The sequence below is a fragment of the Astyanax mexicanus genome, chromosome 14, assembly GCF_023375975.1.
Source record: "Astyanax mexicanus isolate ESR-SI-001 chromosome 14, AstMex3_surface, whole genome shotgun sequence".
NCBI classification, from domain to species: domain Eukaryota; kingdom Metazoa; phylum Chordata; class Actinopteri; order Characiformes; family Acestrorhamphidae; genus Astyanax; species Astyanax mexicanus.
This window is the reverse complement of record NC_064421.1, coordinates 33709831-33736750: the sequence shown is the minus strand read 5'-3', so window position 1 is coordinate 33736750 and position 26920 is coordinate 33709831. Positions and strand designations below refer to the sequence as shown.

The window sequence follows — 26920 nt, the reverse complement described above, 5'->3', positions numbered from 1 at the left end:
GCCTTAACATGGTGCAATTTGCTATACAATTTCATTTTAGTTAATGACTCATAGTCAATAACTAAAATTTAGTCAATAACTAAAATAACCCATGAAAGCCAGCAAGCTCTGTAAGGTATGCTGGTGAAATTTCTTTGGCTGTAATACAGAACTGTCTGAGTAGCCAGTGTTCTTTAAAATAGTATCACATTTTAGAAGTGGACTTGTTTTATGTGATGTCATTGCAATAAGCTACAGTTCTTATCAGTGGCTTAAGACGTGACTCACACCATGCAGCATTAGAACTCCACTTGATTGCTCTTCCATGCCTGAGACTCAGATCAGACTTCAGTGACTCCAGCAAGTCTTAAGCCTCTATTAAAACTCACAAACAAAGAATTTATACAGAACTGCATTCAGAGTCTCAAGGCTTAACATCTCTAAACATGTAGAGATGACTGAGACTTAACTTGGACTTGCACCTTCAGACTTTTGCCTTGGCCTGTAACTTTCAAACACCAAAGGGTCAACTCAAATTCACCCAAAAGATTTGAGGCTTGATGAATTAACTTTAATTCACACATAGAGAATCAATACAAGCTTGAACACAAAGAGACTAGAGACTCTGGACTCCCATTCAGATGCTGGAGATTGATTCAGACTATAACCTCAAACCTCAAGACTCTGGTCTTTCACCCAGAGGCTTGAGACTTGACTCTCACCCTGAGACTCTGGACTTTTACCCAGAGGCTTGAGACTTGACTCCAACCCTCACCCAGAGACTCTGGACTCTCACCCAGAGACTCTGGGCTCTTAGACAGAGACTTAAGGCTCTGGACTTTCACCCAGAGGCTTGAGACTTGACTCCGACTCTGACCCAGAGACTCTGGACCCTCACCCAGAGACTCTGGACCCTCACCCAGCGACTTAAGACCCTGGACTCTCACCCAGAGACTCTGGACTCTCACCCAGAGGCTTGAGACTTGAATCTGACCCTCACCCAGAGACTCTGGACTCTCACCCAGAGGCTTGAGACTTGAATCTGACCCTCACCCAGAGACTCTGTACTCTCACCCATAGTCTCTGGACTCTCACCCAGAGACTCTTGGCTCTCAGAGAGAGACTAATAACTCTGGACTTTCACCCAGAGGCTTGAGACTTGACTCCGAATCTGACCCAGAGACTCTGGACCCTCACCCAGAGACTCTCGACTCTCACCCAGAGGCTTGAGACTTGACTCTGACCCTCACCCAGAGACTCTGTACTCTCACCCAGAGGCTTGAGACTTGACTAGGGCAGAGACAAGTCTGACCTGACTCAGTTTCCCACACCCAAAGACCTACTCTTGACTCAGTCTTTCATCCAGAGACTCCATATTTTTTACTCTTATCTTATTTTATAGAAGCTTGAGGGTCAACTAGGACTCTCAACAACTCTGACAACTTTCATTTTCCTGGTTTATAGGGATATGTCTGTCTATGGGTGAAAGTCATACAGACTTGTACCAGGGCATAATTCCGACTTTCCTTATTTACAGAGACAGGCTGCCTCACCCACATTTACCCGGAGGCTTGAGACTTGATTCAGACTCCCACACAGAGACTCAAAACTCTGCTCTTTTACCCGGAGGCTTGAGACTTGTCTGAGACTATGATCCAGGGACTCAACACTCAAGTGAGCTTCACAAAAAGGGACTTAACATTTGACCTTACCTGGACTCTTAGGGAAACGCTAGACTTGACTTGAATTTTACCCACTGACCAAAGAAATGACTCAGATTTGAAATGTCAGATTTGAAAGTTGACAAGGAACTTATCAGGTTTGAGCCACTTTTCTTTAGCCCAATGCACTGACACAAGAAAAAACCTGAAGACACTGAGTTTCTAATAGACAGTTGACTACAGAATGATGCACAACTTCAGAGGTCTGCACATCCAGAATGGACTTTTCCTAACCTTCCAACACTTGTTAAGTCTTATGAACAGGGTCAGATCATCATGGTAAATAAAAGCGAGGGTGTGTGTGTTTAAAACCTGGGTATGCAGGCTCCATGGGTATGGTGGAGACACCAGGAGAGAGCTGATGCTGCTCTACTATAGACCTATCAATACCAGCAGAGGAAGAAAGCTCCTTCAAAAAGACAGACAGACAGACATATACAGTAAATGTACTGATCAGCTAGAGTCTGTGGCAAATGTATGCATGAATGTAAGAGGGATGAGTGAGTGTAAGCGGCGCAAGCTGCATCTCTCTCTCATTGCTTTCTTTAATGATTCTCTCTCTCTCTCTCTCTCTCTCTCTCTTTCTTTCTCTAGCCAGATTTCCATCCAAACGTTTTGCAAACGTTAGGTAAATTACAACATTTGGCAGAACAAAATCAGATGAAATGCAATAAAAGCTGTGGTAAAATAATGAAAGCTGAATTCTCTGTGCCTTCCTAATGACATCCAGCTCACATCTGGGAGTACAAACACACCAGACAGTTCTGGGAGAGTAAAAGAGTGCAATTTTTTCAGAACTTTAGGTTGAAGCTGGGTTAATTTTTTTTTCCAAAGCAGGTAATATTATGTATAAAACACCTTAAATGGGTTTACATGTCCTTTAAGGTTTTAAATATCTGAATGTCACTATTGGAGCAGGCGGTCATGTCCAGTCACTGGCCAACTGTCAACTGATTTGAGAACCATAAAATTGCCAAATTGGACCCTTGGGCAAAATATATAGGGCAGTGGGGAAGCAATTTTTTTAAATATATGCAAAAACTTAATGGATGGAAAACCAGCTACTATCTCTCTTTCAACGTCAAGCATGCAAGTCATGCTAAAGCTGTAGTAAACAGCAGAGAAGCACGGTGGCAGGTCTCATAGAGAACAGCTTAAATTTTACAGCAAGGTGTAATGCAATCTGTCAATCACACGCTTCACCCACAAATACATACACACACTAATCTCTCGTTCTTCTAACCTTTCACACAGTTGCTGGTCAGATTTTATTCAGGCCGGTCAACATGCCTCAGTGAGTAAGGATTGGCCTGATAACCTGGATACCAAACAGTTTTTGACCTTTGAACTACATTTTTGGTAACTAGGAATCTGTGACACCATGTGAAATAACCTTTTTTAAACACATGGACATTTGAGCTTCATTTGAACAATATTGATAAAGGTAATGTAGCTCAGCATTGCTAAGAACTCTCTTTACTAACCTATACTCCATATACTAGCCTACTGTACATTACCCTATACTAATCTACCAAATACTATCCCAAATACTATCTTCCTATACTACCTAATACTTCCTATATTCGCTAGACTCCATGTACCTTCTATATTACCTTATACTTCTTATACTAACCCATACTCGCTATACACTCCAGAATTCCTATATTCCCTAGACTCTCTTAACTACTCTATCCTCCATATACTACCCTATATTACTCTATACTAATCTACCAAATACTATTCCAAATACTACCTTCCTATACTACCTAACATTTTCTATACTCACTAGACTCCATGTACCTTCTATATTACCCCTATCTCTTAACTACTCTATACTGCATATCCTACTCTATATTACTCTATACTAATCTATACACTCTCTTCTACCCTATACTATCCCATATACTACTCTCCTATACTACCTTATATTTCTTATACTTCCTAGACTCCATATACCTTCTATATTACCCTATGCTTTCTATACTACCCCATACACCCTATACGCTCTTAACTTCCTATACTCCCACACTCCTACACATCACCTTACACTACCCTATACCTCCTATATTAAAGTATACTCCCTATAATATCGTATACTCCCTATACTACCCTATATCATTTTACACTACACTATAACTTCTATATTTTACAATACTTTCTATACTACCCTATATATTACCATATACTCCATATACTTCCTGTACTATCATATAGTCCGTATACTACCCATACCCATCTTTACTAATCTATAATCCACATAATCCATATTTTCCTATACTTTCTATACTATCATATACTCCATATACTACCGTATACTTCCTGTACTATCATATAGTCCATGTACTACCTATAATTCCTATACCTCCCATACCACCCTATACATCCTTTACTCCATAGACTATCTTTACTAATCTATAATCCATATACTTACCTAAACTTGGTATACTTTCTTGCAAAGTCATATTCTAACTTATTTTCTAATATACTGTACTCCCTATACTACCCTCTATCACCTTACATTATCCTATACCTCCTATATTAAAGTATACTCCCTATACTAACCTATATCATCCTACACTACCCAATACCTCTTATATTAAAGTATACTTCCCATACTACCCTATACTTCCTATAATAACCTATACTGCCTATTCTATCATATAACTCATATATTAAAGTATACTCCCTATAATAACGTATACTCCCTATACTACCCTATATCACCTTACACTACCCTATAACTCCTATATTTTCCAATACTTTCTATACTACCTATATACTTCCTGTACTATCATATTGTCCGTATATATATATATATATATATATATATATATATATATCATATTGACCTATAATTGTTTGTCTGAACTCTAAACAACACAGCTATAAAATACTACAGCTCCTAATCTATTGCTCTCAACATAAGACAATGAAGATCAAACGCTCCATGTGTGTCTACATGACTTTATGCAAGTCACAATCTAGATGAGCTGAACGCAGAGTATTTAGCATGGCTGCTTCATGCAGCGGTGATGATGTTGGCCTCATGCGTCTGCAGCTGCTGCACAGTACCCTGCTTCATGTCTGCTTGCTGCTTTGGAGCATGCATTGCTGCTTCATGGCTGCGCAGAAGTGTACGGCCTTTCGCGGCAGACAGAACCCAACCTACCTGCTCTGGAGATGCTGTGGCCACTGCACACCGCGATTCGTTTAGAAACCACACAAAAACAGAACAAAAGGCATCAGGCCTCTCACAGATATGCATACAACAGTGTGACACTGGCAAGGTACTGTATTTACACTTTACACTGTGGACATGAACCAGGCAGTTGCTAAGATCTTAAGTCTTTAAAAAAAAACACTTTTTCAGGTCAGGCATATGGTGTAGAAGTTACTCTTCGAGTCGCATATTATAAAACCATTCCATTCATGAAGCAACGGGAGCATCACCTTGAGCCGTCTGAATGTGACTTTGAGCTGTGAAATTACTGCCTAGGGATGAAATGTTAATAAAAGTCGCAGCCATCCCACTAGTACTTGTGCTTAAAGCCAAGGCCGCCTCGTATTTCAGAGGCACAAACGTTTTATGGACTGCTTTTTTGAGGAGAGGCAATAAAAGTTGAATGGTGAGTATTGTTCAAAAGCATAGGGGAGAAAACTCAACCGTACAGAGGGTCTGGAACTGGCTGTCATTTAAGATATCGAAGGGAATGGAACTGACCGTGAAAGATATTCTGGTAAATGTTAAGAGTGACAGCCTGTTCTACTAGGGAATGTTCTGGCATAGAGGGTCTGTGTGCTTGTTTTCATACTATTTCAGAACAGAAAATGCTCTGATTGTATGGATACTCAAGGACACGCAGTATCATTGATTTGAAGCACCAGTAGTTTGACAGCAGTTGACTACTAACACTGTCTTGTGTTCAGGTCTCGCTTCTGGAGACCTTTCACAGAGAAAAATTAATCTTTATCTTGTATACTTTTGGTCATTGTGTTGCTGCATGACGCACATTCTCTTGAGTTACTGTATTTTCCGCACTATAAGGTGCACATAAAATAAAATAGAATTTTCCCAAATATCTTCAGTGCACCTTACACTGCTGGAGTAGTGTTAGCATTAACCCCTAACTGCTAGCTCTTTCGCCGTTCAGAGGTGAGTGTTATTGGCCTGTAGTTTAGTGTTTACCATGTTAAAACAAGCTACGTGTGACAAACCGCTAGCTAATATTTTCCTGGCTTTCCAGAATATTTCACAGTTCCACAGTGGCTAATAGCACTATCGGTTAGCGGCACATTCTCCAGCCTTAGTGCTGAAGAAATTTGGGAATCTAAGCTAACTGTAAATAAAAGGAAGTGCTTTACTCACCCAAATAAACACAAATAAACAGTTTTCAGGAGAAAAAATTGTGTAGATTAATATCAAGCACTCGTTGGACTTTGAGAGAAAGTGTTATTTTAAGAACGACAGTTTTGTTTACTTAGCTTAGCTTTACTTAACTTAGTTAACTAGACCTGCTGAATTAAAAGGAAAACACAACAAGACCCCTGACTCACTTATGGCTTGTCCATGTGAGCGTTATCAAACTGCATACCAGCAGTAATGTTCACAACTCAGCATGAGTGTTTGTCTGAGAGAAAAAGAGACTGAGAGAGAGAAAGAGAAAGAGAAAGAGAGAGAGGGAGAAATCTGTCCTATATATTCATTGTTCACTAAGCACAATGGAAAACTGGCAGTCAATTATAGGAGTCTGTCCTCTTCCTCTGTGCCAAGTCAATGTTTAGTGCCAAGCACTGATGTGAAAATGTGTGTGTATGACTGAAAAGGAGTGTGTGTAGGAGAGGTGAATGAGAGAGAGAAAGAGAGAGCGATAAAGTAAGTTAGAAACTCTAGAGCTGAAAGCATGTGTAGATCTGTGACAGTTCTGACATTGTCAGTCTGCCTGCTCTGGACTCCAATTCCCAGCATGCACTTACACCGAACCTTCCTGACTAATCTCGTGACACTACTGTGTTTACACTGTCCCAGCTTCTGATTACTCACACCTGGTCTGATTAGAATAAATACCCTTCTGTTTCCTTAGCTCTTGGCCAAGTATTTTGTAACATGGGCCAAACCAAGGACAGACACTTCCAGATACCAAATATACAATTTATTTTTAAAGGGACTAGGCTTACAGTGGTAGTTAGGGACAGGCAGGGTCAGTATCAAAAAGGCAGCAATAGCTAACAACATACCAGAGTGAGAAGGACAAAATGGGGTAGTGCACGGGAAATCCAGCAGGAAAGGGCAAGGCAGAAGGAGAGTCAAAATATAAAAAAATGGACAACTGCAAAAGAAAAGCATCGTAGAAGAGCTATAAAACTAGATTCAATACTCTGCGAAGAGAGGAGTACTCTGAGAAGAGAGGGGTATTTATACTAAACAGACCAGGTGTTAGCAATCAGAAGCTAGGAGAGCATTTGAAATAAATGAATTTAGATCTAAACCCTCCTTCAAATCTCACCATCAGAGCACGAATCGCTTAGGAATTGACTAAGTAAGGCAAATAGAAGCTAGTAATCATTTTGAATAAGCGACAGGGTTTAGTGTCTAAATGCTCTGCATACAATGGTCTGGTTTAAGGGGCTCAAAGGTGAAAATTTTGGGCCAAAATTCGAAATGCTATGTGCAGCTTAAACCTAACACAGTACCATCCATGCAGTAAAACATGGGGGTGGCAGCATCATGTTTAAAATGCTTTTCCTTGCATGTGTGGAATGCTGTTAGAATAAAATTACATACTGCAGGACACCTGACTTAGTCTGCTGAAAAATTTGGAAGACGCTTCACTATAAGTACCGCAATTGTGGAACAAGCGCTCCCTGGTCAGGAAGCAGGTGTTTTTTCCAGACTCAAGAGCACTTGCTCTGAGTGTTTGGTAAGTTTGGTCGAGTGTGAAAATTGTTTTTTCAAGCCCAGGAGTGTTTCAATCTACTGATCTCTGGTCCTCTTAAAATCCGTATACTGGGATTCACAGCCTCTGCTGTGCAGATGGAAGCTATGGGCTTTCAAAATCACATGTAGGATTGCATGATTGGTTTAATTTTGTCATAAGATGGCTATAAAGGATGTCTTTTATTGGCTAAAAACCTTCCCCCATTGTTTGCAGTTGTTACTAGATGGTAAAGTATGATAGGCCCCATCCTGTGCAAGGTTGGTTGCGATGCTCATTGATATCTCAGACCAATAGTCTATTTTTGCAAATAAATCTATGCTAATAGGTGTGGTGCTCTAGTAAATTTGGCCTATTTTAATCTTGAAAACGGAAAACACAAGTTCACCACTGACTAAAGTAAACCGAGGCTGAAGTCAACAGTCAGATGTGCATTGCTATCTTGGCAATGCAGGCACACCACTCTCAGCCCACACACTAAATGCATGTACACCCCCAGTTGTGATGCACACAAGAACGCTCAAGACTACAAAACAAAATAACATCGCTGTTCCCACAGCGTGAACAAGCAGGTCAATTTCCTCCGCTAAGAAACGCAGAAAAGCTGCACCTTTAAAGTACCGATTCACTAAGTCAGAGCGTACCTGGCTTTTAAAGGGAATGACAAGTGACACGCTGATTGGTTTATTTCAGGTTATGCCCACGTTATGCCCATTTGCTCTCTCTGTGTGGGTAGATGGCGCTCTTTCCACACATCACTCCAAAGGGTGATGTCGATCAGCATAAGGCGTCTGTGAGCTGATTTATCGGAACCGAATCACTGCACTTTTCTCTGATTGACTACTTGCTGCATCAGCAGTGGTTCAAAAAGAGGCGGTGAGTAATTGGCCTTTTAAATTGGGGGTAAAAAACACACCCATGATTAATTAAGAGACGTAGTACATGCCTTTTGTGTATTTTTAGCAACGCAAGGTGTACTTTTCCCATTGTTATGATAGCAAAGACACACTAACACTTCCTAAATCAAGCTACACGGTGCATGGTTGGTAAATCACCTATAGATGGCTAAAAAAGGATCCCATGACTTCACAAAACATTGTTCTTTGCTGATTAAGAGTTTGTAGCTAAGAAAAAAAAAATGCCATAATCAGATAAGCCTCAGCCCTACCATGTTGCCTACCAGGGGTTGGACAATGAAACTGAAACACCTGGTTTTAGACCACAATAATTTATTGTCCCGATGGACAGTTCTGGTGGAAACAGGAGAGTTGAGGTGCACATTGAATTCTGCTGTGATTTGGGCAGCCGTGGTTTTATGTTTTTTGGACACAATCCAGGTTAGCACCCGAACATCCCTTTCAGACAGCTTCCTCTTACAGCGTCCACAGTTAATCCTGTTGGATGTGGTTGGTCTTTCTTGGTGGTATGCTGACATTACCCTGGATACCGTGGCTCTTGATACATCACAAAGACTTGCTGTCTTGGTCACAGATGCGCCAGCAAGACGTGCACCAACAATTTGTCCTCTTTTGAACTCTGGTATGTCACCCATAATGTTGTGTGCATTGCAATATTTTGAGCAAAACTGTGCTCTTACCCTGCTAACTAAACCTTCACACTCTGCTCTTACTGGTGCAATAATGTGCAATTAATGAAGATTGCCCACCAGGCTGCTCCAATTTAGCCATGAAACCTCCCACACTAAAATGACAGATGTTTTAGTTTCACTGTCCAACCCCTGTATGTTTTGAGGACAAGTGTGAAAACACACCTTAAAGCTGTTATTGCAAAAAAGTGTCTTTACAAAAGAAAAGGGCTAAATAATCATAGGAACAGCATTCCTTTTTCATCTGCTGACAAATAAAAAACATGCTGGCTGTAACAAAGTGTGCAACTGCCATTTGTAACCTAGAGGCCATTTTCATTGGTTCATTCATCATCAAACGCAAAGGGCATCCGGTGTAAATAAAAGTTCTAGGAATAAATAGGTATCCAGGAATAAAATCTGAGAGGGGAAAAGGTATTATAAGGTGCTTACTAAAAATGTGTTAAGATGACTAACAGAACATAACAGATAGATCCACCATTTATTGCTTTTTTTTGCTATTTTTTTTTAAACAAGTGTTTACAAGTTTCCAGCCAGTTAAATCCCATGCTCACCTGGTACAATGGGAAGTTGTCTCTCTGTGAAGCTGAAAGCCTCCACTGGCTGCTGTAGGGTGGGGAAGGGCAGAGGCAGGACCCCGGGCACGGGTTCCTGATGCCTGATGGTGGGCTTGGTCTGCCCGTGGTTGTCCGGGTGGTTGCGGGGGTTGGATGGGGGAGGTTTGGGCTTGTAGACGTATGGAGTGGTGACATGGTAGCCCATGCCGCCGGGACATATCTCCTTAAATGCAGCTAAGAGACACAGAGATAGTGTTTATGAAATGCAATACTAATATAATATACTGTACCAATACCTGCAATCATACCAATAATCATCTACTCACTTCCCCTACACACTTATTCACCCAGTGTTTCTCAATCCTGGTCCTGGTGCCCTTCAATGATCATTTGCAAATACAACTGAGATAACTGCAACTCTGAGAGGGCTCGTTAATGAGCTAATTAGTTGAATCAGGTGTGTTGGGAGCAGGGAAAGCACTAAATGTGCAGGACAGGGAATACGAGGAACAGGATTGTTACATTTTGATTGACTCCAAAGTAGGAAAGAGAAAAGGAAGTGTGTAGGGTTCGTATTTGTATTTTTTTTACCCTGTGTTCACACTGGGCAGGCGACAAAATCACCAAGTTTGTCTCTTGTCTGTTCTAGTGCATCTCCCAAAAATCTATTGATTGATCTAATGTCAGCATTATTATGGCTTTAGCTAATGGAAACCCAAAAGTCAGAATTTTAGAAAACGAGAACATTATCTAAGACCAATTGGTACTTTTGTAAGTGTGGGCAGTGTGCCAAGTCCTGCTGGAAAATGAAATCCACACCTCCATAAAAGTCGTCAGCAAAGAGAAGCATTAAGTGCTGAAAGATTTTGTGGGAAAACACTGCACTGACTTTGAATTTTAAACTAAACTTTCCCAGGTTAAAGACCAACTCACACGTACACTGCCTGGCCAAAAAAAAGTTGCTGTGGCTTTGTGTTAATAAGCTTCTGCAATGTCACAATATTTAATTCAATACAGTGTTGCACACAGTTTGCACCAAGAGCTTGAAGCACTGATGATGGTAGAGTCTGACCAACCGCCGCACAAAGTCTTCTCCATCCAGCACATCCCAAAGATTTTTAATGAGGTTAAGGTCTGGACTCTGTGGTGAACAATCCATGTGTGAAAATGATGACCTCATGCTCCCTGAATTCCATTCTTTTACACCCCCATGAATCCTGGCATTGTCATACTGGAATATGCCCGTGCCATCAGAGAAGAAAAAATCCATTGATGGAATAACCTGGTCTATATTCAGTATATTTAGGTAGTCAGCTGACCTCATTCTTTCAGCACATACTGTTGCTGAACCTAAACCTGACCAACTGCAGCATCAACCCCACATCATTTACTTTTTTTTGGCCAGCCAGTGTAGAAAACAACTACACTCACATCTGCATAAGCATTAGCTCAGGCTACATCATATATATATATAATGGAATTAAATAGTAGTTTGGAGTGCTTCATTGTAAAGTACTCAATATGGCGATGCACACTGGTAATGCAATTTGAGTTTGCTGTTTTTGCTGTTTATATTGTTAAAACCATAAAAATACGATTCATTGTGCAGCCCTAATAGAAGGTAATTTTAGATCTAATCTTAATTCTCTAATCACATTCTGAAGGAACCATTAGAAGATCCTAATCATCATCATCAGAAGATTGAACTGCTTATCCCCCCGCTGCATTACTCCCATTCTGGGAGAATGTTCTCATTTCACATACAGAGTAAATCTTTTGTAATGAGACCAAATAAAAACTCCCACGAGTGAGCAGATGAGGGGTGTGGAAGCATCAAAGCTCCTTTGTTCTGCACCCAGCAGATGAACAGAAGGTGCCAAACACAACAGCATGTAGCACTTTGTGAACATAGCTTTCTTTTTGAGGTTCTTTTCTTTTTTTGTTAAACAGCAAACTCTTATAGAACAAATGAGGAATGAATATAATGGTACCAACACTCGTTATACATGCAATTGAATACAGCTGTTTTTCACTTTGTGTAATTGTGTATAAGTGTGTGTGTGTGTGTGCGTTTTTCTGCAAAACCAAACATATTTTTCCCTTAGTTAATCATTTAAACAGGAGAATAGCAATACAAATGGTAACATGATTACAATGTTCTTACCTGTTTGTCAATCATAACAGATTAAGTACCAGCTTAAAACAATATAGGCCGATCAGCCACATATTACTATAGTAATAATAGCAATAATACATAAATGACAGCTAACATGAATGACACTGATTACCTGTATACAGGGGCATCGAGGAAGAAGCAGGACATACAGTGGTGATTGAAAGTTTTGGAACTTTTAGGATTTTAGATTTTTCTATAATTCTTCATAAATATAACCAAAAACATCATCAGATTTTCACACAAGTGCTAAAAGAAGTTTGAGAACAAATAAGTTAAACAAATGAGACAAAAAGGAAAATGTCCTTCCACATCAGTTTGATTGCACTAAGGTCAGAACTTGAGTCGAAACAATAATTTAACTCTTAATGAACCGTTCTTTGGTAGAATGGTTTAGACTTGTGGGCTTAGGGTCGTTGTCTTGCTGCATGACCCAACTTCTCTTGAGATTTAGTTTAATGGAGAGCAGTTGCTTTCTCCTTGCAACCCTGGCATGTACACCATTGTTGTTCAGTGTTCTGCTGATGGTGGTCTCATGAACATTTATTAGCATTAGCCAATGTGAGAGAGAGGCCTTCAGTTGCTTAGAAGTTACCCTGGGGTCCTGTGTGACCTCCTGACTTTTATTTGCCTTGCTCTTGGAGTGATCTTTGTTAGTTTATAATGGTCTTGAATTTCCGCCATTTGTTCACAGTCTTTAGAGATGGTTTTGCTACCTTTTCCAGCCTGATGAGTATCAACATGTCATTGTCTGAGCTCTGTGATCATTGTGGTCTTGTGGGGTTTTTAGTCATTACTGCTACCTGTGGTTATGGCCCCAGTTCCTATATTTCTCTATCACTTTAAAGTGATAGACAAAGCAGAACATGGGATTTAAATGCTCCTTAAATGCTAAGAAGCCATATAATGTAAAATGTATTAACACTTAGTGAGACAATTTGTAATCTGTTGTGTTTGGGCACAGTTGGTGACCAAGTTGAGTGTGAACTGAGTGAGTGACAACCTCCCCATCACGTTCTGTCTCTAGTACTTGGTCCAAATTTTTAGAATCGACATAGTTGATTATGTCGACTTATGGCCAATTTATACTTCTGCGTCAAACCTAAGCCGTAGCCTACATTTCTCTGTGTACCCTACGCTGTAGAGCGATGCGCACCTCTCTGGAAATATAATTACACGTTGTGTGATTGGTCCATCGGGCCCTCCCACACATTTGAGTGTAGCGCACTCTCGCTGGATACGCGTAAGCTACGGTGTAGGTTCGATGTAGAAGTATAAATTGGGCTTTAGAGTTGGAAGCACTTGTAAATACTTAACAGAAGTGATCCGAGAAAAGGATCCAAGCAACCAACTACTGATCCAGCAACAGGATCATGGGTGCTCAAGACTCACTGATTTGATTCAAGAATCTGCAATTAAAGTTTCAGTGCCAGATACCACGGGAGACCTGTGCAAACCAGAGGTCTTACAAGCCAACAGATCAGAACTGGTCAGTACAGTATTATGCATTTTTTTCCCTTTACATTATGGCTGATCGGTTTATATTGTGTGACACAGTGGACAGGAAAAGAAACCATGTATGATGGCTACACCAAAACCATGTTGTGTAGTAAGTAGCGTGTAAAAGCATCTATGTAGCAGAGCGGTGGCACACGCATGCAGACGGACGAAAGTTGTGTAGGAGGTGAGGGAGGGGAATGAGGGAGTGGAGGAGAGATAAGAAGAGGAGAAAAGAAGAGAAGAAAAGACACTGGACCAGATCCAGGAGAAGGTACAGGATGTATTTGGGTCCCATGGGAGCTTACCTGTCCCAGGCAGGGGGCAGCGGTCGCAGTGCGGACCCCAGGCTTTCCCCACGCTGCAACAGCACAGCTGCTTACTCAGCTGAGTGGAGACTGGGTGCAAACACTGAGCACCCGGACCAACCAGACGGAAACAAGCGCCCCTCTCCTCGCGCACCGGAAGAGCCTCAGCTACACAGCCAGGACAAAAAGTACCGGAGGTAAGAAAGGAAAGGAAAAAGTTGAGGGAGGAAGGCAACAAGGGAAGAAGCAGGATAAAGAACGAAAGAACGAGTTCATGAGGGAGAATAGGAATGAAAGATAGAAAGAGGAAAATAGAAAGAGGATTCGGATGTAGTAGAGAATGAGAAAGGTAGTGAGGGATGGAGCAAACGAGTGTGGGAATAAAAGAAGAAGAGATGGAGGAAAGGGGTAACATTAGAGGCAACAAAAAAGAGAGAGACCAGAAGTATTAGGGAGGCAAGGAAGTAGCATTGTAGGGAATAAAGAAGGGATTTTAGAGGGAATTAAAGAAGTAGCAAGGCAAACAGGAAACCAAGGAGGGGTCCAAGTGAAAGAGGGGAATCACGGGGAGGTGGAAAGTGAGGAAGATAGATAAAGAAGGGTACAGAGCAGAAAATGACAATAGGTAATAGGATTGTGGAAGGAAACAGAAGGAATTGAAAGAGGAAATTTTGAGAGATGAGAGAAAATTTGAGGAAGTAGGTAATGAGGAAGGGGATTAGAGAGGAAATGAGGTGGGTATATAGAAGGGGGAACCACAGGAGACAATGGAAAAGAGAGAATTAGTGGTAGCAGGGAAAAGTGAGAAGTTAATAGAGATGGACATAAAACAAGGGAGTCAGAAAGGTAAAGGGGAACCAAGGATGAATGCAAGTAAGGAATTGGGGCAATTGGGAAAGGTAATAGTAGGAAGGCGAAGGGGAACCAAGAAAAGACACAAGTGGGAAAGAAATAAAAATTGGCAGGGAGTTTTGCAAGGACAGGAAGCAATTAAGAAACATGAGAGGAAAAGAGAGGGATTTTGGTGGAAATAAGTGAGATAGGAAGGCAAAATGGGAACCAAGCAGGAATGCAAGTAAGAATACAAGATAGTAAGGAATTGGTAAAAGGTAATAAAAAGGTAGTGAGATTAAGTCATGCGACGCAATGACAAAGGTAGGATGGCAAATGGACCAAAGGAAACCAAGGAGGAATGCAAGTAAGAGAGTAATAAGGGGCATCAAGTAATCGGGAAAGGTAATTAGAAGGTAGTGGGATTAAGAAAGGGAGGCAAAGGTACCGACGGAACAAGGTATTAAGGAAAGAAAAGATGGAGGGACAAAGAATGAGGATGCCGAAGTAAGGCGATAAGTAAGGGTGGAATCAAGGGAACAAGGAGAGGGAATTAAAGAACAAAGGAGGGACAATATGCAAGGAACAATTTGGTAGGGACAAGAAAGTTAGAGAGAAACAAAAATGAAAAGAGATGAGAGATACAGGAAAGAAGAAGGGATAACAAAGAGGACAACAGAACAAGAAGAGAAAGAGAGAGAGAGAAATAACCTTCACCATGTGCTCCAGTGTTTGAAAGCAGTAGTGCAGTTCCACACCTACTACTAAGACACTGACATTGACTACTGTGAGTATCTATGATATCTACTGCATTTTTCTACACAACATCCCACTCTAACACATAAGAGCGTCTGGAAAGTGATCAGTACTGAGTAAATAAAGAAAGATGGCTCAGAAAGGTGTAGATCGTGTGGACAAATCCAAACATCATTGAGAGAAAACACATTGTACAAACAAACACACACAAGCAAGTGCAAAGCCATCAGCAGGACAAGCAAAGCAGGGTTTCAGAAAGAATGCAAGCACCATACACAGAGATTTAGAGTCAGACGTCATTAAATGTTTTGTTGTCAAGACAGTGGAACATCAAAGCCAGTCAACTGTCAGTTTTTGTCCACAGAGCAGCTCTTGTTTAAATAAAATCTGTTAATTTTCCCAAAAATAGTCGTTGTAAAATCCAATGCGCCAAAGATATGAATTTTACCAGTCAGGTTGTAAGGAGCAGTAAAGCCACTCCGCTAAAGTACAGCGTTATACAGTGGTTACAATTTAGTTTTTCAGCAGTATTAGCATTAGCCACTAACTGTGCTAAGCGCTAGCTCTTTCACTATTAAGAGATAAGTATTGTCATCTAAAGCCTGCTGATAACCCCGGCTAGCACTGCTGGAGCAGAATTAGCATTAGTCGCTAACTGCCCTAAGAGCCAGCTCTTTCTCTGCTCAGAGGTAAGAATATCCGGCTGGCTTACCGGAACACCCAGGATTCCTCAGTGTAGCACTTCCTAGCTAGTGCCAGCGATTAGCCACTAATGCTAATGCTGCTGCACCCAGCCCTAGTGGAAATCTAAGCTTACTTTAAATAAACAGAAGTGCTTTATTCACGCAAATAAACAGTTTTTAGGAGAAAAATCTGTGTAGGTTAAAATTCAGCACTCGTTTGACTTTTTTAAGAATTACAGTTTTGTTTACTTAGCTTAGCTTAGCTTTACAGATCTCGCCACCCAGCGATGAGACCTGTAGCTGAATTAGAAGAAAAACATGGCTACACCCCTGCTCCTTACTAGTGTCCCATAATTGCCCTGTCAAAAAACAGATGTTTATTGATAGTCAAACATGTTTGATATGCTCTGTCAAATTCATAATCTGAGCCCCTCAAACACTACATAATACTCTCTCCATCTGTCTATTGCAACCAAATTTGTACCACCTAGCAAAGACTGGGAATCAGGGTTAAAATCAGAGTCCACCACCCAATAATGTCTAATCAATTGCAGCTCTGTGGTCAAAAACCGTGCAGAAATGTATAAGTCTGTAACAGTACACCTACAGTATATAGCAAGCCTATCACGCAGGTGGAGCTCATGAAGCACTCCATGAGCAGCAAAAACAAGGTAGAGATTTCTAAGAAAGCTGATAATGTGAATGCGTAACATCAGGATCAGTGTTGGATTAGCGGTGGATGAAGCGCAGAAGGCAGACTGGCATCTGGTTCAAGCCAAAATGTGTTTAAAATCATACTCAAGCAATCCAAGAGTCAAACAGCAGAGATTAGGATAGCTAATCTGAGATCAGATTTAGCAAGTTAAACCATGAATCAAGTGAAATCTCATATCATGTAGATGAATGGACTAATTCCAAGACACTTAATAGATCATAGTTATAAGATGTTAATAATCTTTAATGGATATTCTTGTTCTCAGTCCAGAGAGTATTTCACACAGCGGGCATTCATCTCATATAGATTTGACTTAAGGCAAATTCACAGTGTGTCCAATTAAAGTCATTCCTACTGGACAGTTTGAACTCTTGCCTTTAAGAGCATTGCCAACTGATCACAAGAATGGGTGGATCAACTACAGTGGCTTGCAAAAGTATTCACCCTCCTTGGCATTTTTCATGTTTTGTTACCTCAACTAGGAATTTTGAACATTGAATTCTGCCGTGTTTTGGATACAATCCAGGTTAGCACCCGAACATCCCTTTCTGACAGCTTCCTCTTGCATCCACAGTTAATCCTGTTGGATGTGGTTCGTCCTTCTTGGTGGTATGCTGACATTACCCTGGATACCGTGGCTCTTGATGCATCACAAAGACTTGCTGTCTTGGTCACAGATGCGCCAGCAAAACATGCACCAACAATTTGTTCTCTTTTGAACTCTGGTATGTCACCCATAATGTTGTGTGCATTGCAATATTTTGAGCAGAACTGTGCTCTTACCCTGCTGATTGAACCTTCACACTCTGCTCCAACCCCTGTATGTGCACATGCTAATTCAGATTACAGGGAAAAAAAAACATTTCAATACAGGTTGTAATGTAACAAAATACGTAAAAAAAAAGCCAAAGGGGTGAATACTTTTGCAAGCCACCATATGTATTGGTGTCTAATTTTCTCTGTCCAGAGTATTCTACCAGTATTCATTTAAAGGGTCCTATTTATTTCTGGAGAAACTCTGCTTTGTGAAATACACTCTGGAAATGACACCATGCAGTTTAGTGTTTTTTACAGTTACAACCTGGAACTTTGGACGTTTTACCAGTAAGCATTGATGTTGAGCACTGGGAGTCTCGACGGGATATATACATATATATAAATATATATCCATGCTGGCCAATTGGTAGTTGTCATGCTTTAATTTGAGCCAGGCAGTAAGCTCCAAACAAAAACAACATACGTGCAGACAAGAGCAAAAACCTAGTATTAGTGTCCTCTTTAGCTCATATAGCATTTCATTAGGAATATACCACATTATTTACATTTACCACAAAATAATGTAGGTGAATACATACCAAAGACAAATTTTAAACAGATTTGAATGACCAATATGTAATATATATATATTTACTGCACAAACTAATGAAATGATTAGGATTGGTCAAAAAGCATGATAAAAAAACATGCTAGGTTTAAAAAATGCCATCTCCCGACAGCAATTTGTTTGTGTTTTAATCTCTGAAACTTCCCACTGTCCAATCCCCAGTCCTATCTCTACACTCTACACGGGTTGCCAGGTGTGAAACACCGTAATAGGAAAATGCATTGATCTGCAGCCTTGGCATTCTTCTAAAAAGCTCCATGATCAGATACAGAGTAAACCACTAGTCAATGTTGGATGGAGACAGTTTAGAGTCCAGAAGGACTACAAAACAAATATCAAGCTTAATAAGTAAACAATAAGCTTTAGCCAAGGTTATCAAATCTTGGGTATGGGTTTTTGAATTCACTGAAACTTTATAGTGCTTGCATTGATAATTAGTGGTCCATTTGCAGGTGGGATATCAGGGCATTAGGAATTTGAGATAGGTAAAGTGATCCAGACTAGTCCAGATAAGACCAAACTGCACCTACCATCAACCAACCTGACAAAAATATACAACAGGAACTTTTACAACAAGAAGTTTAACTCTATAATGACTCAATTATTTAATTTGTGCTTTTTTGTATAGGTGTCCTCAACCTGGCAACCCGTGTGAGCTTCATGCCTAAAGAGGAGGTGAAGACATGTTCCATACTTGCTGTCAGTTAGTACATCTTGTTACTTTAAACTACTTTAGAAGTGAAATATGAAAAAATAAGAAGATGATAGTTGAATGGTGGACAGGTGTTCATCCCTGCTCATCCCTGCACGCTCCATCAGTAGCACGCTGACACACAGGAAAAGTGGAGGAGAAGGAAAAGAGTTTCTTTTCATCCTTGTCGGAACAAAAGGTCACGACAGGCTGTTCCAAAACTGTAATCTGGCACTTCCAAAACACTCTTCAACAGAGATACAACATCTGCTGCGTTTAATATCCATCAGAGAGACACGAAGATTTCTCAGGTTACTGCTGCATGTGTGTGTGTGTGTGTGTCCGTGTGTTCGTGCAGAGTGTTGACGTCTCTGTGAAAGAATATTCGCTTCTCACACAGAAGATTCCCACCCTCAATGATTCAGGCTGGAGCTCCACAATCATCTGTTAGCATTTGTTGCGGCCGCTAGCTCCAAAGCACCACCTCAACACGGCAGCTTCCATAACACGCTTAAACATGATGAGGAAGGAAGGCACCAGATGCTCTCGCTGAGACGCGGCGTGTGTGTATGCATGGGCAGGTGCGTGTTTACCCAAACATCTTCTTAAAATGCAATTATTATTTTATTACCAGATCCATCAGCATTAAAAAAAAACACTTTAGGTTGATCACAGTTTACAGTCAGTCTGAGTGAGAACTGATCTCAGCCGACAGAGGATAAGAAAAGAGGGTAGAGAAAAAAATAAGAGATGAAGAGAAAAGTATAGAAATTAAGTTACAGGAATTACAGAATTAGAAGATTAGCAATAGAAAATGTTAACAAAGAAAAATATTTGAAAATGAAGAAAAATGAAAAAAGAAATGAAAAGAAAAAAAACATCAGAGAAGAGAAGAGAACAGAGAACTGATTAGAACAGAAGAGAAACAGAGAAAAGAAAAGAAGATCAGAAAGGAAAATGAGAAGAGAAGAGAAGAAAGAAGAGAACTGAAAAGAAGAGAATGAGAAGGCAAGAGAAGAGAAGTAAAGAGATGGATAGGACAGAAGAGAAATGAAGAGAAGAAAAGAAGAAAGAAAGAGAGAAAAATGGAAAGAAGATAATATAAAAAGAGAAGAGAATAAGAAAAATAAAAGAAGGAGAGAGGAGAATAGAAGAGAAAGACAAAGATAATAGAAGAGAAACATAATAGAAGAGAAGAGAAATATAAGAGAAGAAGAGAAGAGGAAACAACAAGAGAAGAGAAGAAAAGAGAAAAAGAGAATAGAATATAAAGAGAAAGATAAGAGAAGGAAACAAAAAGAGAAGAGAAGAAAAAAGAAGAGAATAGAAGTGAGACAGAAAGATAAGAGTAGGAGACAAGAAGAGAGAAGAAGAAAAGAGAAGAAGAGAATAGAAGAGGGAAAGAGTAGAGAAGAAAGGAGAAGAGAAGAGAAGAGAAGGAGAAGTGGTCTGAACTCACGGTAGCAGGTGGTCAGTGTGGCGTCTGGTATGAATCCAGCTTTGCACAGGCACCTGTAGCTGCCCATGGTGTTGATGCAGTTCCCATTGGGACACACTCCCTGCAGCTGACACTCATTGATATCTGGGAGGAAAAGCAGGACAAGAAGACAGCAGGATTTACATGTGTATCACTACAGAACCTATAAACATCAGGGTCATTAGATATAATATTTTATTAGTTAAGTTAGTTATAAGTTTTTTTCATGGAACAACACTGAAGATATGACTCTAAACCAGGGACAGTTTTCTTGGAAATCTGAAGTCCTCAACAGGGTGCCAAGACACATGCTAGACACCAGCTAAGCCTAACAAGTTTATCTTGGTCTCGTAAGACCACAGGAAATGGTTCCAGTAATCCATGCTCTTGGACTGCTTGTCTTTAGCTAAATGTTTGCAAGCTTTCTTGTGCGTCAGCTTCAGAAGAGGCCTCCTTCTAAGACAGTGCCATACAGACAGAGTTGATGCAGTGTGTGGCGTATGGTTTGAGTACTGAAGGCTGACCTCCCACTTCTTCAAGCTCTGCAGCAATGCTGGCAGCGCCCATACATCTCTTTTTTTTAAAGCCATCCTCTTGATATTATGCCAAACAAGAGGACTCAACTACTTTGATCAGCCCTGGGGAGTCTATTTTGAGAGGAACGTATCCTGGAAAAGTGCTGTATGACCTGCTGTATCTCAGTCTTAGAGTGCTACCAACCTTCTTATAGCCTAAGCTCTTTGTGGAGTGCAACAATTCTGTTTCTTACATCCGCAAGAGAATTTTCTTCATATGTACAGGCTGTACATGTATTCTGCTCCAGGAAAAGAAGAGTTAAAAGAGCCATGACGTTCATGTCCATACTAGTGAATAGTGTCCCCACTCACACATAAACCCCCCCCCCCCCCCCCCCCACACACACACACACACACATCAGTGAGGCCACTGGGTTACCGGGTTCAGAGCGAAGCTCTGTGCTGAGACTGTCCTCATTGCCCTGCTAGAAGTGCGAGGATGCTGGACCTGTGCTGGAATGACATCACTCACTGCTCACACTCATACCCACACACCTCGCCGTCTATCTAACACCATGCTAATGTGTTCCTGACGAGAGACACACTCCAGCGCTGCAGGAGCACGGACACCCACTCCTCCAGCTGCTCCAACATCTGCAGCACAGCTCCAAACGACACACCCACAGCAGCTGTCAATCAAATGCCTGACATGGTAATGAGCCATAAAAACCTCAGAAAGAGAGAGTGCAGGAAGAGAGAGAGCGGGAGTGAGCTAAGCACTCGCTGCACAGCCAACCTGCCAATCTGTGTGTGTGTGTGTGTGTGTGTGTGGCAAAGGAGAGACATGATGAAATAATAACTAAGGAGGTGGGAATTAATTGGAGCAAAGCAATGAATTACAGTGTCTCACTATGGCAGGTTATTGCAAGTGCCATAAGGTGGTCTATCTTCTACATGCCATGAATCACAGACTGATGGCAAAGTCTTTCTCAGTGCTTTCAGAGTGTTGGCAACTCTTGCGTGTGTGTGTGTGTGTGTGGTTTACAACCACACTCAATTTGTCCAGGCCTGTGAGAACAAAACTAGAATCCACCCACGCATGAGCCAAAACACTGTGACCACCTGCTTAATATGCTGTTGGTTGCCAAAACCGCTCTGACCTGCCAAGGCATGGGAGCTCTCAATGTCCCCTGTGGTATCTGGCACCAAGACGCTAGCAGGGATTGGACTTGTTGATCCAGCACAACCCAAAGATACTCAATCAGATTGAGATGTGGGGAATTTGGAGACCAGGGCAACACCTTGTACTTATCGCCATGTTCCTTAAACTGTTCCTGAACAATGTACACAGTGTGGAAGGGTGAACTTCCCACAGGAATTGGGGACTACCATTGCCAGGAAGGAGTCGAAGTGGTCTATCTGGTCTGCAGCAAGTGTCAAATTGCTATTTACACAAATATTGGAACCAAGGATTCCCAGCAAAGCATGCCCAGATCTCTTAATTCCATCATTAGTTAGTTTTCCTCTCACAGTGCATCTTCTCTGGTGCCATCGCTTCACCACACGTCCCCATCTGTCACCGGTCTCACTGGAAAATCAGATTTGCCAGACCAGACGACTGGCCAGTGGACAGGGATTAGCGTGAACAATCCAGAAGCTCCTTATATGACCATTATGAACATTTTTCTGTAGCCCTTCTTTATGCTACTGACACCCCTGTCATCAGTTTGTGGTCTGTTCATCCTTGACTATTGTCAGTAGGTACCTGCTGCCACTGCTGACCAGAAGAACTTATGACTCCTTATGACTACAAAGCACTTCCCACCTAGTCATCTGGATGAGGCCACAACTACAGGGGGATACTACCATCGGCAAGAAAGGGGTCTACCCGTTTTACCAGTCCCACTTTTTTATTGAAACAGATGAGAGATGAGTATGTATGTAGAGTTGATGCAGCAGAGAGAATGAACTGTAAGAAGAATAAAAGCAATGCATGTCCAGAGTCTCAAAACTCTACTACTGGCTTGTTTTCCTCTCTTCATAGAGTAGCAGTGGAAGAGCATGTCAGGCAAGAACACAAGGATGCAAAAACACACAAGAATGCACATTGAGAAACGGTCACTGTCCCCAACTACAAAAAACAACTGTTTAGATACTGTCTTATTCCTGGCCTTGACATGTGTAGTTGACACAAGATGTTCAACCAATATTTTTCACTTCATCTGTGAGTGGTCAGAACATCTTGGACCTGCGTAAAATGCACACAACCAAAATGTTTCAGAGTCACTTTATGCAAGTCCCAAGTCATTCACATGCAGCCGTTGCTGTCTTTCCAAACAGCTTAACATTTGTTTCCTTTCCATTTTCTCCACCGGCCACAGCTGTACAAAGTCAGCCGAACATAAATCGTAAACCTGCATCCAACAGACAAAATATGGAAATGAGATCCAAATGGGCTTGTGAAAAGACCGAGCACTGACTAACACAGGGGGAAACTGTGGAGGATCAAGGTGCCTGAGGATAAAACTGAATCAGAAGCAGGTTTGAGTGTTCTGGAACTGCTCTCAGACCCATTTCCTCCCATTTACTCCTGGAAATCATGCTCAATTGCAGTCAGCGTTATGCTCAGAGCGGCCCAGCCTTAGAACAGCATTTAGAGGCAACTGTGGACTATTAGTAAACACATCAAATTCCTCCTAAGGCACAAAGGAAAGAGATGTCTGGAGACCCAAATGGATTTCTAAGCGTATAACCGGAGTTGAGTGTAGGAGGGATGGAAAGAAAACCAAAAAAAAGTCTAAAGTAAGACTAAAGTAAGACTTCAGTAAGTTAAACGAACAGAAAGAAAAACACCTGTATAGGTGGTGAGGTATTATCTCGGAGTGAGGAAAAACAATGGTCAGTGTGCTCACAGTAAGGTGACCTGAATTATTGAATAGAGTTGGAGCGAGGCCTAATCGATAGTAGGTGCCAGATGGATGGAACATTACATTTCTGAAGGTTAGCAGGCATTAACCATTATTTAATGCAAAGTATCACATGCATTGCTGGGATTGCTGGTTCAAATCCTGTTCATGTAGCTTGCCATCAGCTGCCGGAGCCCTGAGAGAGCACGATTGGCTTTGTTCTCTCTGGGTGGGTACATGGCACTCTCTACCCTCATCACTCCAAAGGGTAATGTCTATTAGAACAAGGCGTCTGTGAGCTGATGTATTGAAAACGAGTCTCTGCACTTTCCTCCAAGTGCGCTGTGCGCTATGGAAAAGAGGTGCTTGCTCACTTTACATGTATTGGAGGAGGCATGTGCTAGTCTTCATCCTCCTGTTGTTGGGGCATCACTAGTGATAGGGGGAGTCCTACTGAGTGGGTTTGGCAATTGGCCTTGTAAATTGGGGAGAAAATGGGATACAAATTAGCAGTTGGGAGCCATGATGGTGATCACTACCACTTTCAATGAAGGAGACCCCACGCACACAGTCCCATCAATCAGGTCAGTGCAGTATTTTATTTTATGTATTTAATGTTAATCTACAATGTAGAAAATATATTACATTAAGAAATAAAGTAAAACACCAAATGAGAAGGAGTGTTCAAACTTTTGACTGGTACTGTAAACCTAACAATTCCAAAAAGAAAATGTTCCAGTTACTTCTAAGATTATGTTCCCTAGGGTTTTCAATGACTACGTAAATATTAATTGCAGTACTCAATCATACCTAAAATTAATTTCCCTTAAAAAACAAATATTTTGGTTTAATTCATATGTGCCCTTTAGTAATATTTTAATTCCTTTTTAATTACGAGTTTGATTATATAATATCAAGGTCCATGGTATAACAAAAGATGTGCATGCCAGCGATCACGAAATAAACGTATCTAATGTTTCAAAAGCTTGTCTCTACATTTGTGTCAGTCCTGACGCTGTCAGCCTGCTTGCTCTGGACTCTTTTTTCACACAACAAAGACTCCAATTCCCAGCATGCACCCTCAACAGACACTGCTGAGAGAGAGACTCTGAAAATCAGGTGACGCTGAGGCGTTCTCGCTCCCCCAGTTTCTGATTGCACACACCTGGTCTGTTTAGTATATATCCCCTTCAGTTTTCTTGGTTCTTCACAGAGTATTGAAGTATCTAGTTAGCTAGCTCTTCTACAATGTTGCTTTTGCTTTTTTTACAGACTCATTTTGTATTTTTGACCATTCTCGTGCCCCTGCTGGATTACCCGTGTATGACCCGGTTTTGCCCGACCTCTCATCTTGGTATGTTGTTGATTATCACTGCTCTTTTTATGTTAATCATGCCCATTCTTTTAACTTATGTAAGCTTAACCACTTTGTTGGTAAACTTTATTTAGAGTATTTGCAAGTGTCTACCTCAAATCTGGCCAGCATGACAATTTGTTTCTGTTGCCTTTTATTCATTCATGTAAAATCTAGGGGGTTTGTTCTTCCAGGATTTGATTGAATTCAGCAACAAGAACATTGGTAAGGTCAGGATTTTGGTTGAGCCCAGCGTACTGCATCTCGCGTTTATGTTTATCTTCTCCAGAGAGTCCTATTCTATCGGAAGTACTTCACTACAGATACTAGACGAGCTATTTGTGTGCATTCGCAATGGAAATACATTCATTAGAAGGGTTGTCCACAAACATCTGGACATAAACTGTATCTTGGTTGACGTGCTATATTAGTGGAGTAACTGTCTTTCCCCTGAGCTCTGCTGCATCTGTCTGCACACTACCCACTGCCAGCACACAGCTAGCGTGTTGGTGCGATGACGTTTTATACCTTTTGCTGACCGCACTGTGGCTTTGGCATAAGTCTGGGTCAGAAACAGCACAAACACTGTTAGCCATCACCACTGAACTGCCAGCGTTTGCCAAACCCAGAGGTGAACCACAGCTAAAACAGATGCAGCCTGGGCGAGGGAGGAGTGCCCAGCGCGGTGCCAAGCTTACGGCGAGTGCAGCTGGGGCATCTTGAGATGGAACTTGTGGAAAGTTCTCGTAACCCAGTGTCTGTTTATAGATAAAGTCCTGTCCGTCAACAAAAAGAGCCAATCAGCTTGCAGAGCATGAGAGGAGAATCAGAATGCTAGTAGGAAACTACAATTCTGGAGATCTGCGCAAGTGCAGTACCTATACCAAGCATTTTTTGTGCCTGGCTGAGTGAGACACTACATTGCTAATCTTATAATTCATAAGGTTTGGGTTTCAATTTATCAGTTTATTATGAACCAAGCTAATAGCAATGCTTTTCTTTCCCCTCTCTCTCTTTCTCTCTCTCTCTCTCTCTCTCTCTCTCTCTCTCTCTCCCTCTCTTATTCTGGCCGGTGGTAAGTGAGGGCACAGCAGGGTGTGAGGATGATGATGATGATGATGACAATGGAGGACTGTCATCTCTACTGCATTAAAGCCATCTTTTACTATCATCCTAAAACTCCACTCTCCTAGTCTCTCTCTCGTTCTCTCTCTCTCCTCTCCTGCCTCTCTCTCTATTACTTTGTGTGGCCTCCCTCGCTCTGTCTCTCTTTTTCTCTCTTCATCCCTTTGTCTGCCTTCTCCTTCTCCATCACTTTGTGTAGCCTTTCTCTCTCCTTTTCTCTCTTCCTCTCTCTCACTCTCTCTTTTCTTTCTCAATCACGTTATGTAGCCTCTCTCTCTTTCTCTCCATCACTTTGTTTAGCCTCTCTCTTTTTTCTATCTCCATCACTTTGTGTAGCCTCTCTCTTTCTCTTTTGCTCTCTCTTTTCTTTCTCCATCACTATGTGTAGCTTCTCTATCTCCATCACTTTGTGTAGCCTCTCTCTCTCTCTCTCTCTCTCTTTTTCTCTCCAACACTTTGTTTAGCCTCTCTCTTTTTTCTGTTTTCTATCTCCATCACTTTGTGTAGCCTCTCTCTTTCTGTTTTGCTCTCTCTTTTCTTTCTCCATCATTTTGTGTAGCCTCTCTCTCTCTCTCTTTTTCCTTCATCCCTTTGTCTAACCTCTCTCTATCCTTCACTTTGTATATCCTTTCTCTTTCTCTCTCTCTTCTCACTTCATCCCTTGATCTAACTTCCCTTTTTTCATCACTGTTTGTAGCCTGTCTCTCTT

General features: G+C 41.3%; 1 protein-coding gene across 8 annotated transcripts in view; it reads right to left on the bottom strand.

The window, feature by feature from the left end:
- ltbp1 (latent transforming growth factor beta binding protein 1) overlaps window positions 1-26920 on the bottom strand; it is a 244512-nt gene that overhangs the window by 82564 nt on the left and 135028 nt on the right. For 6 of the 8 annotated variants that reach the window (XM_049464179.1, XM_049464180.1, XM_049464184.1 and 3 more), the window contains exons 10-14: window positions 20294-20416; window positions 13775-13942; window positions 9794-10030; window positions 4870-4892; window positions 2013-2109 (exon numbers count right to left, since the gene is read on the bottom strand). In XM_049464179.1, the coding sequence (XP_049320136.1) occupies window positions 2013-2109; window positions 4870-4892; window positions 9794-10030; window positions 13775-13942; window positions 20294-20416 (648 nt within the window). The remainder of the gene's footprint in view (window positions 1-2012; window positions 2110-4869; window positions 4893-9793; window positions 10031-13774; window positions 13943-20293; window positions 20417-26920) is intronic. The other 2 variants (XM_049464183.1, XM_049464182.1) reach the window with 2 other exon arrangements.